Source organism: Macaca mulatta, chromosome 9 (genome assembly GCF_049350105.2).
Source record: "Macaca mulatta isolate MMU2019108-1 chromosome 9, T2T-MMU8v2.0, whole genome shotgun sequence".
NCBI lineage: Eukaryota > Metazoa > Chordata > Mammalia > Primates > Cercopithecidae > Macaca > Macaca mulatta.
Window position 1 is genome coordinate 138,953,847 of NC_133414.1, and position 12,774 is coordinate 138,966,620.

At 51.2% G+C, this 12,774-nt stretch overlaps 1 protein-coding gene across 3 annotated transcripts in view; it reads left to right on the forward strand.

Annotated features, from left to right (window-relative positions):
- Nucleotides 1–1,631: 1,631 nt before the first annotated feature.
- DOCK1 (dedicator of cytokinesis 1) overlaps nt 1,632–12,774 on the forward strand; it is a 549,533-nt gene continuing 538,390 nt past the window's right edge. For all 3 annotated transcript variants that reach the window (XM_077945604.1, XM_077945605.1, XM_077945606.1), the window contains exon 1: nt 1,632–1,767. In XM_077945604.1, coding sequence (XP_077801730.1) covers nt 1,722–1,767 — 46 coding nt within the window. In that variant the 5' untranslated portion in view covers nt 1,632–1,721. The remainder of the gene's footprint in view (nt 1,768–12,774) is intronic.

The window sequence follows — 12,774 nt, forward strand, 5'->3', positions numbered from 1 at the left end:
TTTATCATAGAGCACCCTACTTCTCGTGGACAGCACCTTCACAGATGCTTCTCCTTCAGGGGGTCGGAGTCACCAGGCCACCACCACAGCGCCCGAAGCCTGGAGGTTTCTGATTTCCACAGAAAGCTTCAAGTGCATGCTGTGTGTGAGTGAGCCTGGCCACTTCCTCTGTGGGATTTCAGTTCCTTATCAGTAAAACAGAGCCCGTGGCTTTCCATGAATGTGGGGTTGACTTACCAGAACGCTCAGGTCCCACGTTATCCTCTTGAACGCAACAGGTTCCCTCTAAACCCACGAAAATGGAAAAGCTCCGCTGCCATTCCTGAATGTTTATTTAATCTGCATTCTGGGTGGCCCCTAGGGTAGGTGATGGGCATTCGCCACCCAGGATGGTGCCCCACCTGGTCCTCCCCAGGCCCTGTGGCCATTCTGGCCACCTCCCTGTGGGCTCCCGAGCCCTGCTGTTCAGCACTGTCCCTACCCCACAGAGGTAGGGACCTCTTTTTCTTACCTTCTTCTTTTTACCTTCGTTCCTCCAATCCCTGATGGCCCCCTAATCTAGTGCAGTTGTCTCTGTGTCTTTGGAGAGAAGACGCCCCATTAATGTGTCATGAAACCAAATTTACTCCATTTAAAGGGCTGCCTTCATTCGGAGGCTTTGTCCATTTCTTGGTTTTAACCTCTCTTTTCTGAAATTGCAGTAAAAATAAATAGGTGTGTGTTGCTTTAACTTTTCCCTTGGAGAAATCTGAAGCCCCCACCTTTTACTGTCAAGAGAAACACCGGGACCTGAGAACTCCCATCTTGGGCGAGGATGCCGTTCTTGAGCCCCACGCGTGGCCTGGGCTTTCCTTTCCCGGCTTCTCTCTTCCTCAGATCCTGAGTCCCACAACTATTCTAGCATCAGCTTCTGCAAAGCCAAGCCGGGCTGAGGTTTCTGCGACTGCTTCCTCCTGGTCTCTCTGGAAAACTCCACTCATTCAGTACCCAAGCAAGAGGTCATCTGTCGGGAACGCACTCCCTCGGCAGCGCTGTGCCACCTCTTTTCACCCCATTTGAGTGGCCGGCACTTACCTGTGCTGTTACCTGACGCGTCCCTTCCCCCAGCACACTCGGGCAATGGGTGGGCAGGCGCTCAGGTAACACTGGTTGAATCAATGAATGAATGAGCCACGTGCTCAGGAGGGCCCTTCCCAGGGCTTCTGCTGTTTGCTCTGCTCCGGGATTCTCCACCAGGGAGGAATCCGAGTTGGGGATCTCGCACCACCTGGCTCCGGCCTAACCCCGCGCCTTGCAAGTCGCCCGTTTCCTACCCCGCGTAGAAACCCCCCGCCCGTCCCGCCCCACCAAGGGCGCACCCCTCTCACGGTGTGAGCGCCAGCCCCGGGAGCTCCAGGAACTCAGGAGAAACCCGCGGGGGTGCCCGGGTGCGGGGCGCGGGGCTGGGCGCACGGGGACCGAGGAAGGGGCGCCCGGCGGCCGCGGGGTCCCGGCCCAGGGTCCGCGCCGAGGGCGGGCGCAGAGCCCGCTGCCGTCCCGCCTCCCGCCGGCGCTCCCGGCCTTTCCCATCCGGCCCGCGACGCTCCGCCCGCCCCGTCCCACATGACGCCGCCTCCGCCGCAAACTTTTTCCTCCCCATCCTGTCGCGGCTCGAAAGGAATGGAAAATGGCGGCCTAGACGCGGAGTTTCCTGCCCGACCCGCGGCGGCTCCGGCGGCGCCATGACGCGCTGGGTGCCCACCAAGCGCGAGGAGAAGTACGGCGTGGGTGAGCAGCGCTGCCGCCGCGCCTCTCGCCCCAAGCCCGGGCTCCAGCGGGGCGGGTGTGCCGGGAGCCTGTTGCTGCCGCCCCGAGCGGCCGCCGGGCCAGGGAGAGGCGCTTCCGCCCGCGCCGCCGCCCCGCGCGCAGTGTCCAGCGCCCCCCGCCGCCCCGCGCCCCCGCAGCGTCCGCTCCAGCCCGGGGAATCCGGGTCGGGAACAGGAGGGGGTAGGGTGGGAATGGGGGCGGGTGCGTCCCTCCCCAGGGCGTCCCTCCCCAGGGTGTCCCCTCCGACGCCCGCTCCTCGGGACCCCTGCAGCGGAGCCCCCTGAGCTGCTCTCTGCACGGCTGGGCCCGTCAGGGAAGCTCAGGGGTCACTGTCTCGCGGTGGCTTCTGCTGTTTGGACGAACTTGCGTCCCGCGTCCGGGCTCTGGGTGGGCGGGCTCAGGTCGGCGCGGTCAGAGCGGAGAATTCCGCCCTTTCCCGGCGGGGAGGAGCGGGCGCGACCCGGGTGGCCGGCGCCCCTTGCCCCTCGGCGGTCTCGCTGGGGACCGTGTGGGACCTTGGAGAGAAGGCGAGAGGCCGAGCGCCCCTGTGGGCCCGGACCTGGAGACCCGTCCGGGAGAGCGGGGGCCTGTTTTTGCTCCACGGCTCTTTGTCGCTTCCGAGGGGGGATGGAAGGAGTCGGGTTGCAAGTTTACATTTCGGACCCGAGTGCGCATTCCAGAGAGGGAGGCGTTCCCTTGGGGCACAACAGACGGGTCCGTCCGCTGGGGACCCGCAGCCCGCCGCCGAGGCCTGCGGACCCCCACCTCCTCCTGACCTGTGCGCCTGGTCTCGGGACCTTGCCGTGGCTGCTCTCCTGCTCTCCGGGGTCCGGGATCTTCCCATTTGGTTTTCGGGCTTGCTTTTCCCCGTCCCACCATCCACAGACATCCTTGACCGCCTGCCTTCTCCAGGCCAGTCGGCCCGACTGGAAAGACCTTTGGTGGCCTCCCATAGCCCACGCTGTGTCCTCCGAGGGCACCGTCTCAGCAGCAGCCCCGCGCCCATTCTGTGCCTGGCCCGTGCTGGGCCTGCACTGGCAGTGACTTGCCTGCGCCTCTGCTGGTGTGATTCGAATCCTGGCCCTCTGACTTTTGGGAAGCGCCCTTGTTCCCGGAGCGCTCTCCTTTCTGTGAACAGTTGCTTCTCTGTGCTGTTAATGACTTACAGTGGGCCCTGACCACGGAGCCAGCTGAACAGTGGTCGTGGGGACAGTGCTGGGACAGCCCTGGGTCCTACCGGGCCTGCACTTAGCTTGTTCCACATGCTGGGAGGCATAGGGGGGGGCCTCCTTGCTTCAAGACCGTTATGGCTGAGCTTCCTCCCCATCTCCCCATTTTGCAGATGAGGAAACCGAGGCTCAGATACATTCACAAAAGTGCAGGAGAGCTCGTCTGTGTGCAGACTCTAACCTGCACCCTATGCACCACCTAATGGATTCAGTCTGGGGCACTTGGCACGTGCCTTCAGTCTGCATCGGAGGAGGGAGGTTCAAGGTGGAGATTCCAGCTGAGAATACTTGGGGTGTGGCGACAGTGGGGGTCCTTTGGGGGGTAATGTGTAAAGGAGAGAGTTGAGGACTGACTTCCAGGGAACTAGCACTAGCCCGCAGAGAGAGAGAGAGAGAGAGAGAGAGAGAGAGAGAGAGAGCGGAGGAGGTGGATAGTTGGGAGAGGCAGGAGGCTGGCAGAGGAGCAGGCATCCCATAGCCCTGGCCCTGCTGAGGAAGCAACTCAAGCGCCCATGGCAAGGGTGCAGTAATGGCCATTGGGGATGCAGTGGGGGCCATCACTGCTCCCATTCTACAGAGGCAAGGAAGAGGTGGATTGCTTGCCCGAGCTCACATCACTAGTAAGTGGTGCCTCCTGGATGTGAAGTGTGGCCCCCTCAGGTTCAGCTGCTACAGTGTCCTGTGACTGCCTGCAGATGGGCAGGGCTTCTCTTTGGGACACCACATTTTAAGAGACCTTGTTACCCTTCATCTGCTCCCAAAGAGACCTGGGTGGTGTCAGTGAGGATCCTATAGCGTAGCTGGATGGTCTGGAGAAGACTGAAAAGAATGTTCATAGATGGGAGAACGGGGTCTCCTTGCTGAGGAGGAGGCTATGGGCCAGAATGGGGCGGTGCCTTTGAGTCTCACACCTTGCAGAAACTTCACCAGCGCTCATGGTGGTGACTTCTAACATCACACCTCTTGCTAATACTTTGGTTTTAAGAAAACTCCATGTTTGATTAAGAAAAAATACATTTAAAAAAGTTAAGAAAACACAGATAACAGTGTTGGAAAATTTTAAAAGGTGAAAAGTATCTGGGATGGTTTTGCCAGGAAATTCCAGGAAAGATGTGAAGGGCTGAAGGTAGAGGAGAGAGTGGCTGCTGTGCTTCCTCTCACTGAGTGCAGATGACATCTCGCTGGGTAGACGATAATGAGACAGCACCACTCCGTCGGCATCCAGTGCACTTTAACCAGAGTCCCCCATCAGGGAGGGTGGGAGAGGAGCTGAGCATGAGCGCTTTGGGGCCGTCCCAGACTCCCCACTTGTCTGGAAGTGTGCAGTGGGAGGATTTTAGTGGTTCTCACGGAGGGTGCTGACTGGGAAGGATGTAGGTGCTGGGATGTAGGGATTTATTTCCAGTAGGTGATTGGCTGTTTCCACCTAAGGGAAAATTACTGGAGGACCCCTCCACCACCCTTACCAACGCCAGCATTTTTCGGAGCTTAACAACAGTGCTGTGTTTCCCTGGAGGCACTCTGGTGGCTCTGTGGGTGGACCACACTTCCACTTTGGCCACTTGGCCCATGAATGAATCACGAGGGGAAAGAAAATGATAAAACTCCATCTCATTTGGAAACATGAATCACAGCTTATTGTTTGCAAGTACTGGGAATCTGTTAGAAGCATTGTTTGTAAATGAGATACTTCAGTTGTTTATTTTGTAAAATTGGGAAAGGAGTAAACAGCTGATCTGGGGTTCCTTCTGCAAAGGCAGGAAATGCTGGTTCCTGCTGATTCATTCCACTGGGGGCTGCCTGTGAAATTTAAGCAGCACGTGTTTCCCCCTTGGCTTTGAGTTGGTGGGTCATATTTACGGGCCTGGCTTATTAACTTAGCTGTCACACTGGCCAGGTGATCTTTTCCTCACAGCCCAGTAGGCAGTCTTATGTCCCAACATCAATAAAATTATGTTCCTATGGATCCTGTTCCTAAGATGAGGTGAAAAGATGCAGTATGTTCTAGAATCACATGTGAAGACCATGTGCTCACTCACATCTCAGCGATGGTGTTGAAGGCAGAATAATGGTCCCCGAAAAGGTCCATGCCCTAATCCCCAGACTCTGTGAATTTGATACGTTACGTGGCAAAAGGGACTTTGCAGATGTGATTCAGGTCACCTGGAGTTGGTCGTCAGGACCATCCACATGGGCACAGGGAACTTTGGCTGTGAAAGTTATGAAACAGGCAGTCAGAAGAGCCTATGTTTGGAGGCACAGTTGCTGGCCCTGAGATGTAGGGACTCACTTGCAAGGACCAGAGGGAGGCCTCAGGGAGCTATGGGAGGCCCCTAGCTGATGACCAGAATGGAAACCTCAGTCCTACAGTCACAAAGAATTGGATCCTGCCAACACCCTGAATGAGCTTGGAAACAGATTTCCTCCCAGGGCCTTCTGCTAAGAGCCCAGCCAGCCAATACCTTGATTTTGAGACCCTGAGCCGCTGGGCATGTGACCTGTGGAACTGAGATAATAAATTTGTGTGGTTTTTAAGCTGCTTAGGTTGTAATTTGTTATGGCAGCAGTGGAAAACTAATACAGATGATGGGAGAGAAGCTTGCAGGGTGAGGCTCTCTGCACCCTTGAGATCTGTTACTAAGTTCATTGAAGGTGGTGAACCCAAGTGTGCTCTTCACTTCGGCCACTTCCAGGGTACAGCTCTCAAACGGGATGGGGCATTGGCACTACTCTTCTTCATAATGGGATGCTGGAGCAAATTACTCATACTTCTTAGCCTTGGTTTTCTCATCTGTGAAGTGGAACTAAGCCTGCTTGCTGCTGAGTTGTGAGGACTCGTGGAGATGATGTTGGCAGAGAATTTAGCACTGTGTTCAAGATATGCCAAGTACTCAGTGAAGCATTGCTTTTATTAACTTTTTATTTAATAAAGCACAAAGTTTAGAAACGTAGCGACAAGTGGCTTCTGTGTGCATTTAACAGGTTGCCGAAAAAATGCCTTTCTTCAAAAGTTGATTTCTTGATGGTATGTTTTACTTTCTAATGGGGTTGGAAGTCACATTTGCTCAGTGTGAGGAACCTGACTTGTATGCGTTCACATTAGCTCTGAGCGGTGATAATTGCTAAGAATTGTGTGATATCCAAATAAATTTGGGAGCGTGGGAGTTGAAAAGAGATCTCTTTTGTTATCTAGAGTAGCAAGCGAGCTGCTACTTTGGGGAAGAAAAATTAGATTTGATCATAAGTAAATAGAAATGCAGGCATTTTCATTCACTGGAGTTGCAGCAAAACCAAATCAGGGCATATTATATTTCTACAAACCTGATTTTACTTTGGAAACATAAAAAATTTAAATTTATTTCTATGCCATTGTTTGCCTAGGATACCAGACATCTGATCAGGATTGTCTTAGCGTGTGTCAGTAGTTCTGTCTCTTGTTCATTTATCACCTCTGTGGATGCAGGTAGTGAAATGGGGAGGAAGAAATAGGCTGTGTGGGTGTCCTTTGCTGGGTGTGGTGCTGGCGCCCCAGGGCCATCGCTGTAGCAAGTGCACGCTTGTACACTGTCCCCACTCTCCTTTCCTCCCTCCCTTTTCCCTTCTTCTCTGTACTTTGTATTTTCAGATGATTGCATTAAACTTTGTATTTTCAGATGATTATAGCCAAATGTGGGTGTAAAATATAATTCAGAGAGATCATGAGTAGCCATTACTAGTTCCCCCTAAGGTTATGTCTTGTAAAACTGTAGTACAGCATCACGACTGGGATATTGACATCGATAGTCAAGGTACAGAACATTTCCAGCACCGCAAGCACCCCTCAGTTGTCCTTATGTACCTCCCTTCACGCCTTTCTCCCCTCAAATCATGGCTACCCTTTGCCTGTTCTGTGTTTTTTTTTTTACCGTCCTTTAAAGAGTGTTTCATTAATGAAATTGCATAGGAGTTAAGCTTTCGGGATTGGCTTCTTTCACTCAGTATCTCTCTCTGGATATTCACCAGGATTTTGCTGCTTTGCTGAGTATCGTTTCATGGTTTGGATATGCCCCAGATGAACTCTTCACCTGTTGAAGGCCATCTGGGTTTGGCTGTGACAAATATAGCTGCTGTCAACATGCACATACAGGTTTTAGTGTGAACCTAAGTCTTCATTTTCTGGGATAAATGCCCAGGAGTGCAGAGGCTGAGTTGTCTGGTAGTTGGATGTTTAGCTTTTTAAGAAACTGCCAAACTTGCCTGGAGTAACTGTGCCAGTTCACATTCCCACCAGCAGCATATATGTGATTGTAGATTTCTCGGAATCCTTGCCATCATTTGTCACTGTCCTTACTGCTTGTGTAGGTGTGTAGTTGTCTTTCATTGTAGTTGGATTTTGCATTTGCCTTGGTTTCATTTGGGAGCCAGCGTGCAGCTTCCTGTGCTGCCGCAGTACAGGAGAAGGTGGCCGATCCAGCGGGTGCTGGTGGGGCGCGGTAGGCGCGGGTCCACTGAGCTGTGAAATTGTCGAGTGTGTTCAGGGGAGGACTTTGATCCAGTTTGAGGAGACATCACGGAGTGGAAGGCTCACTGGGCACATGCAGCAGTGTGGAGACCACGGTTAACACTAGGCGGTCCCTTGTCAAGATGTGGTTGTCAGGATGTTCACTTTTCAGACCCTTCAGTGCATCTGGAAGGCCTTCAGGGAGGAAATGAGGAGGCGACGCCAGGAGGGGTCAGAGTTTGAGTTTTAGCCTTGACAAGGCCACTTTTCATGCATGTGACCCAGGGTGAGTGTTTGAACCTCTTCCAGTCTGGTTTCCCCGTTTTGAAGCAGCGCTGTTCAGGATGGTACTGTGGGCTTTGCCTCACTGAGGCTGGGCTGATGGGAGTTCACAGGAACTAATTAATGCACCTTAAGGCAGTTTGGAAACATTGTTATGCAAATGGATTGTATTCGCCATCAGCCACTGTTCTTCAATTTGCTTTTATTGATGTCCTGGGAAGTGCTTTGGGGCTGATGTTGAAATCAGTGTGGAATTTGTGTGTTGACTGGAGCTACCATAACAAAGGACCACAAGACCTGGTGGCTTAACCAACAGGACTGTGTTTCTTCACCTTTCTGCAATGCTGGAGTCAAGGTGTTTTGGCAGTTGGTTTCTTCTGAGACCTCTCTCCTTGGGTTACCGACAGCTGTCTTCACTGTGTCTTCATATGGTCTTCCTTCTGTGTGTGCCAGTGTCCTCATTTCCTCTTCTTATAAGGCCACTATGGCCAGGCTCGGTGGCTCACGTCTGTAATCCCAGTACTTTGGGAGGCTGAGGTGGGCAGGTCACCTGAGGTCAGGAGTTAGAGACCAGCCTGGCCAATATAATGAAACCCCATCTCTACTAAAAATACAAAAAATTAGCCAGATGTGGTGGCGGGCGCCTGTAATCCCAGCTACTGGGGAGGCTGAGGCAGAAGAGTCGCTGTAACCTGGGAGGCAGAGGTTGCAGTGAGCCGAGATTGTGCCATTGTACTTCAGCCTGGGCAACAAGAGCGAAAATACATCCCCCCCAAAAAGAAACAAAAACCCGGGCACAGTGGCTCATGTCTGTAATTCCAGCACTTTGGGAGGCCAAGGTGGGCAGATCACGAGGTCAGGAGATTGAGACCATCCTGGCTAACACGGTGAAACCCCGTCTCTACTAAAAATACACAAAATTAGCCGGGCATGGTGGCGGCGCCTGTAGTCCCAGCTACTCGGGAGGCTGAGGCAGGAGAATGGCATGAACCCGGGAGGCAGAGCTTGCAGTGAGCTGAGATCATGCCATGGCACTCCAGCTTGGGTGACAGAGTAAGACTCTGTCAAAAAAAAAAAAAAAAAAAAAAAGTCACTACTCATACTGGAAAAGGACCCACCCTAAAGACCACACTTTAACTTAGTCACCTCTTTAAATTCCCTGTCTCCAAATACAGTGACACATCCAGGATGCTGAATTTCTGAGGTTAGAACACTGACATATGGATTTGGAGGGACACAATGTAGCCCATAACGGTGTGAATTTGATAACATAAGACTTTTCATCTACAGTTTCCGGAACTCTGTCTTTAGTGGCCTTTGAATTTTTTTTTTTTCCTGCAAGGCTGTGGGTCCTGGTGCTACTGGACTCCAGGGAGGTTAGGAGCTTTCTAATGGACTCTGATTTGTGTCTGTATTCAGATCTGGAAATTCCTTGTAATCAAATTAGTGACAGAACAACGCAATCAGTTGGTTGGCACCCCAACAGGAACTTCAGAGCAGTTCTTTTTAAGTGTGATCATTCTGTGAGCTTGGCTCAGTCTCTTCGAGCTCAACCTACCTGGGCTTCAGCTGCATTTAGCATTAGGATATTCACACATCCTGCTTGGATTTATTTCCACTTTCTTATCATTTATGTTTTTGTAGCATGAGTAGGGCAACCACCCTCATACTGGCTCTGGAATCCCAGTTGGACAGTGATGGCAAAACCCGGGCTTTGATGCTGGTGTCGCACACTTAGTGACGCAGGGCTGTCCCACACAACTCCAGGGGGCACTGTTCTTCTCCACAGCCCAGGAGGCTGGCTTCTCTCCCCCACTCACACCAATCACAGCCCTCCATGGCCTTGGGCAGTCAGAAAAGCGCTTTAATATCAGGGGCCAATGGGGCAAGGGAGGGGGCTTGGCTTGTGAAATAAATGACACCGGGCTTCTTGATGATGACTTACAAGCTCAGTTTTGGCCTGGCACTCTGCAGGTATCCACATGCTCACATGCACGTGGGAAACCGAGTGTCCACGCAGGCACTCCCCACCTTCAAAAGGCAGATGGTTTCACCCCAGACAGATGCCTGTCAGTTTGTTAAAGTTTCATTTGGGTGCCTTGAGGAGAAAAGGGTCCTTTCTCTTGGCATATAGCATGTGCTTGTCAAAACAGCTCAGGTTAGAGGTGTAGAGATGTGTCTTTGAATATCAGCCTTGTGTTTTATTAGGCGTGTGACCTTGGGGGTTATTTACATTAAGCCTGAGTTTCTCCTTTGTAAAAATGGTGATAACGCCAACCTCTTTGGGCCCTTCTTAGGAGAAAGAGAAAACCTAGCCCAAACCGGCCCGTGGTCTGTGCCTGATAACGTTAGTTTCTTTCATCCTTTATTGATTGCTTTGTAAGTAGAAGGCCGTGTTGCCCGGGACTGAATCTCTAGCTTAATTCAGGCTCTCCCCAGCCCTGCTGCATTGGGCCCCATTGCTTCTGTAGCCCCGGCCTGTTGCAAAGTGCTGGTCAGAATTTTAATGTTAGTTCTGAGGTTAGATCAGGGACTGTAGTTCTTATTGATTGCTGGGGGGCCCTGAAGGGACAGGATGAAGGCAGATCTCTACATCTCTCATCAGAAATGTTACCTTGAGTCTTTATCTAGTTGCAGTTGCTGTTTAGACCTATGATTTCTTGCTGCATCTCCTGAGGAGTGTGATGGAAAATTTATATGCCATCTTGAGTGATTTGTTTCTGTTTTAAATTGTATTTTATTTATTTATTTTTATAGACAGGACCTTGGTCTACTGGCCAGACCGGAGTGCAGTGATGAGATCATAGCTCCCTGCAGCCTTGAACTTCCAGGCTCAAGTGATCCTCCCACCCCGGCCTTCTGAGTAGCTGGGACTACAGGTCTGGCTAATTAAACAAAACTTTTTAAAAGAGATTGGGAAAGGGTCTTTTTATGTTGCCCTGGTCTCAAACTCTTGACCAAAGTGCAGGGACTGGAGATATGAGCCACCACACCCAGGGGAGTGATTTAACTTAATTGATTACACTAGGTAAACTTAGGTATATGTATGTAACAGTCATGATTTCCTTTCTGACTAAGGGTTAGTTGCTGTAACAAACAGCCCCAACATTTTACTGGCTTCATACAGTACAAGTTTGTTTTTCATTTGTGTCATAGCAGGCGGTGGGGAGGGTGAGCAGGAGCTCTGCTCTGCTCTGCCCAGCCATTCAGAGACTCTGCCTCCTTCGACCCTGCCAGTCTGCCCTCCACGAGGCTCCTGGGCCCTTTGCCATTCAGTCTGTAGATGGGGAAAGGAAGAGATGAGGACTGTGCATAGATTTTCTTTCTGGCCCGGGCTGTAGGTGGTATCCATCCCTTCTGCTCACATTTTCTCACCTTGACCTGAGTCTCTGGTCAGACCTGCGGCCAGTGGGGTGGGAAGTGTAATCTGACTGTGTACCTCGCAGGAAGAGGGGAATGTGGATTCGGTGGTCTCCTCCACGTGTTCCTACTAATGCTTATTTTCCATTACCAGGAGGAGTGTTAGTCTGGACTCTTCAGCTTCATTGACGTTGAGCACAGAGATTGTATATCCTCAGGACTTTCACCCTGAAAGTCAGTTGGCAGAACAGATGTTCATGTCCCTATAAAGATGGAAGTGATGCCAAGGACAGATGCCGCCTTTTTCCTTGGGGTGTATTTTGCTACTTATGTCCTATAGATTTCAGGATATTCTTCAGGGTGTACCAAGCCCAAGAGCAGTGCTGCTTTCTCAGTGTGTTTCTTTCTTTTTTGTGGGGGACGGGGTCTTGCTCTGTTGCCCAGGCTGGAGTGCAGTGGCACAATCTTGGCTCACTGCAACCTCCGCCCCTGGGTTCAAGCAATTCTGCTGCCTTAGCCTCCCAAGTATCTGGGATTACAGGCGCGTACCACCACATCCGGTAATTTTTTTGTACTTTTAGTAGAGACAGGGTTTCACCGTGTTAGCCAGGATGGTCTCGATCTCCTGACCTCGTGATCCGCCCACCTTGGCCTCCCAAAGTGCTGGGATTACAGGCGTGAGCCACCGTGCCTGGCCTCAATGTGTCCTTTTCATATCTATCTGGCTGTTCCTATTCCCACCATCCAAAAACACATGCAAACCCCAGGCCCCTTTGCTGTGCTATTTAAAATTCTTTTGGCCTCAGAGGGCTGTGTACTAAAGCTTGCTAATGAGAACTGTGTCTTTGTTTTTAAGTGTTTTTTGTCTTTATAGAATGGAATCTTTGTATTCTGAAATAACACTTGTCTGAGTATGTATGCAATGAAAAAGGCTATAAAATTAAATCAAGGAGAGCAACAGTGACTTAAAAGTTAGGCGTTGGGACACTGTGGTGTGGAGTTTAGAGCACTGGATTGGGAGCCTTAATAATGGGGTCTGGTATTCCTGGGCACAGCACTTACTGCTGCCTCCTCTGCCCTCCCTGAACCCCGGGCCGCTTACCTGGAGTTAGGGCTATCTTAGCACATCTGTGCATCTCAGCTCTGCCCAGGGGAGACAGCAGGATAGTGTGTGTGGAAGAGCTTTGAGAAGAGAAACTACTACTCAGTGTTGGGCTATTCATGTTAAACTGTTACACAGTCAATATTAACTTCTTATAGAGAAAATATACGGTTTCTGGTGATTGTTTTAAATTGGAAAAGGGCAGTGTGGCATTTTGAGTTTCACTTTCCTTAAAGTTTTATAATTTTTATTTTACTTACTAGTAGACAAATTTTCTAGTAATTGATTATGTTGTGAGTAGATGAACATCTTGCATAAGCAGCTAGCCTGGGCTGCTGTGTAACCTATGTATAGAGACGAATGGTGATGAACCCTGTATGTTTCAGCCTCGGTTAGGAACCTCTGTCCTAAGCCACAGAAAAGTTAAAGAAGACTCTGCCTCGAAATAACTCATTTCTTCCCGCCCTTCTCCCCTTCTTCCCTCATTCCTTCTGTCCTTTCTTCCTCCCCTCCTT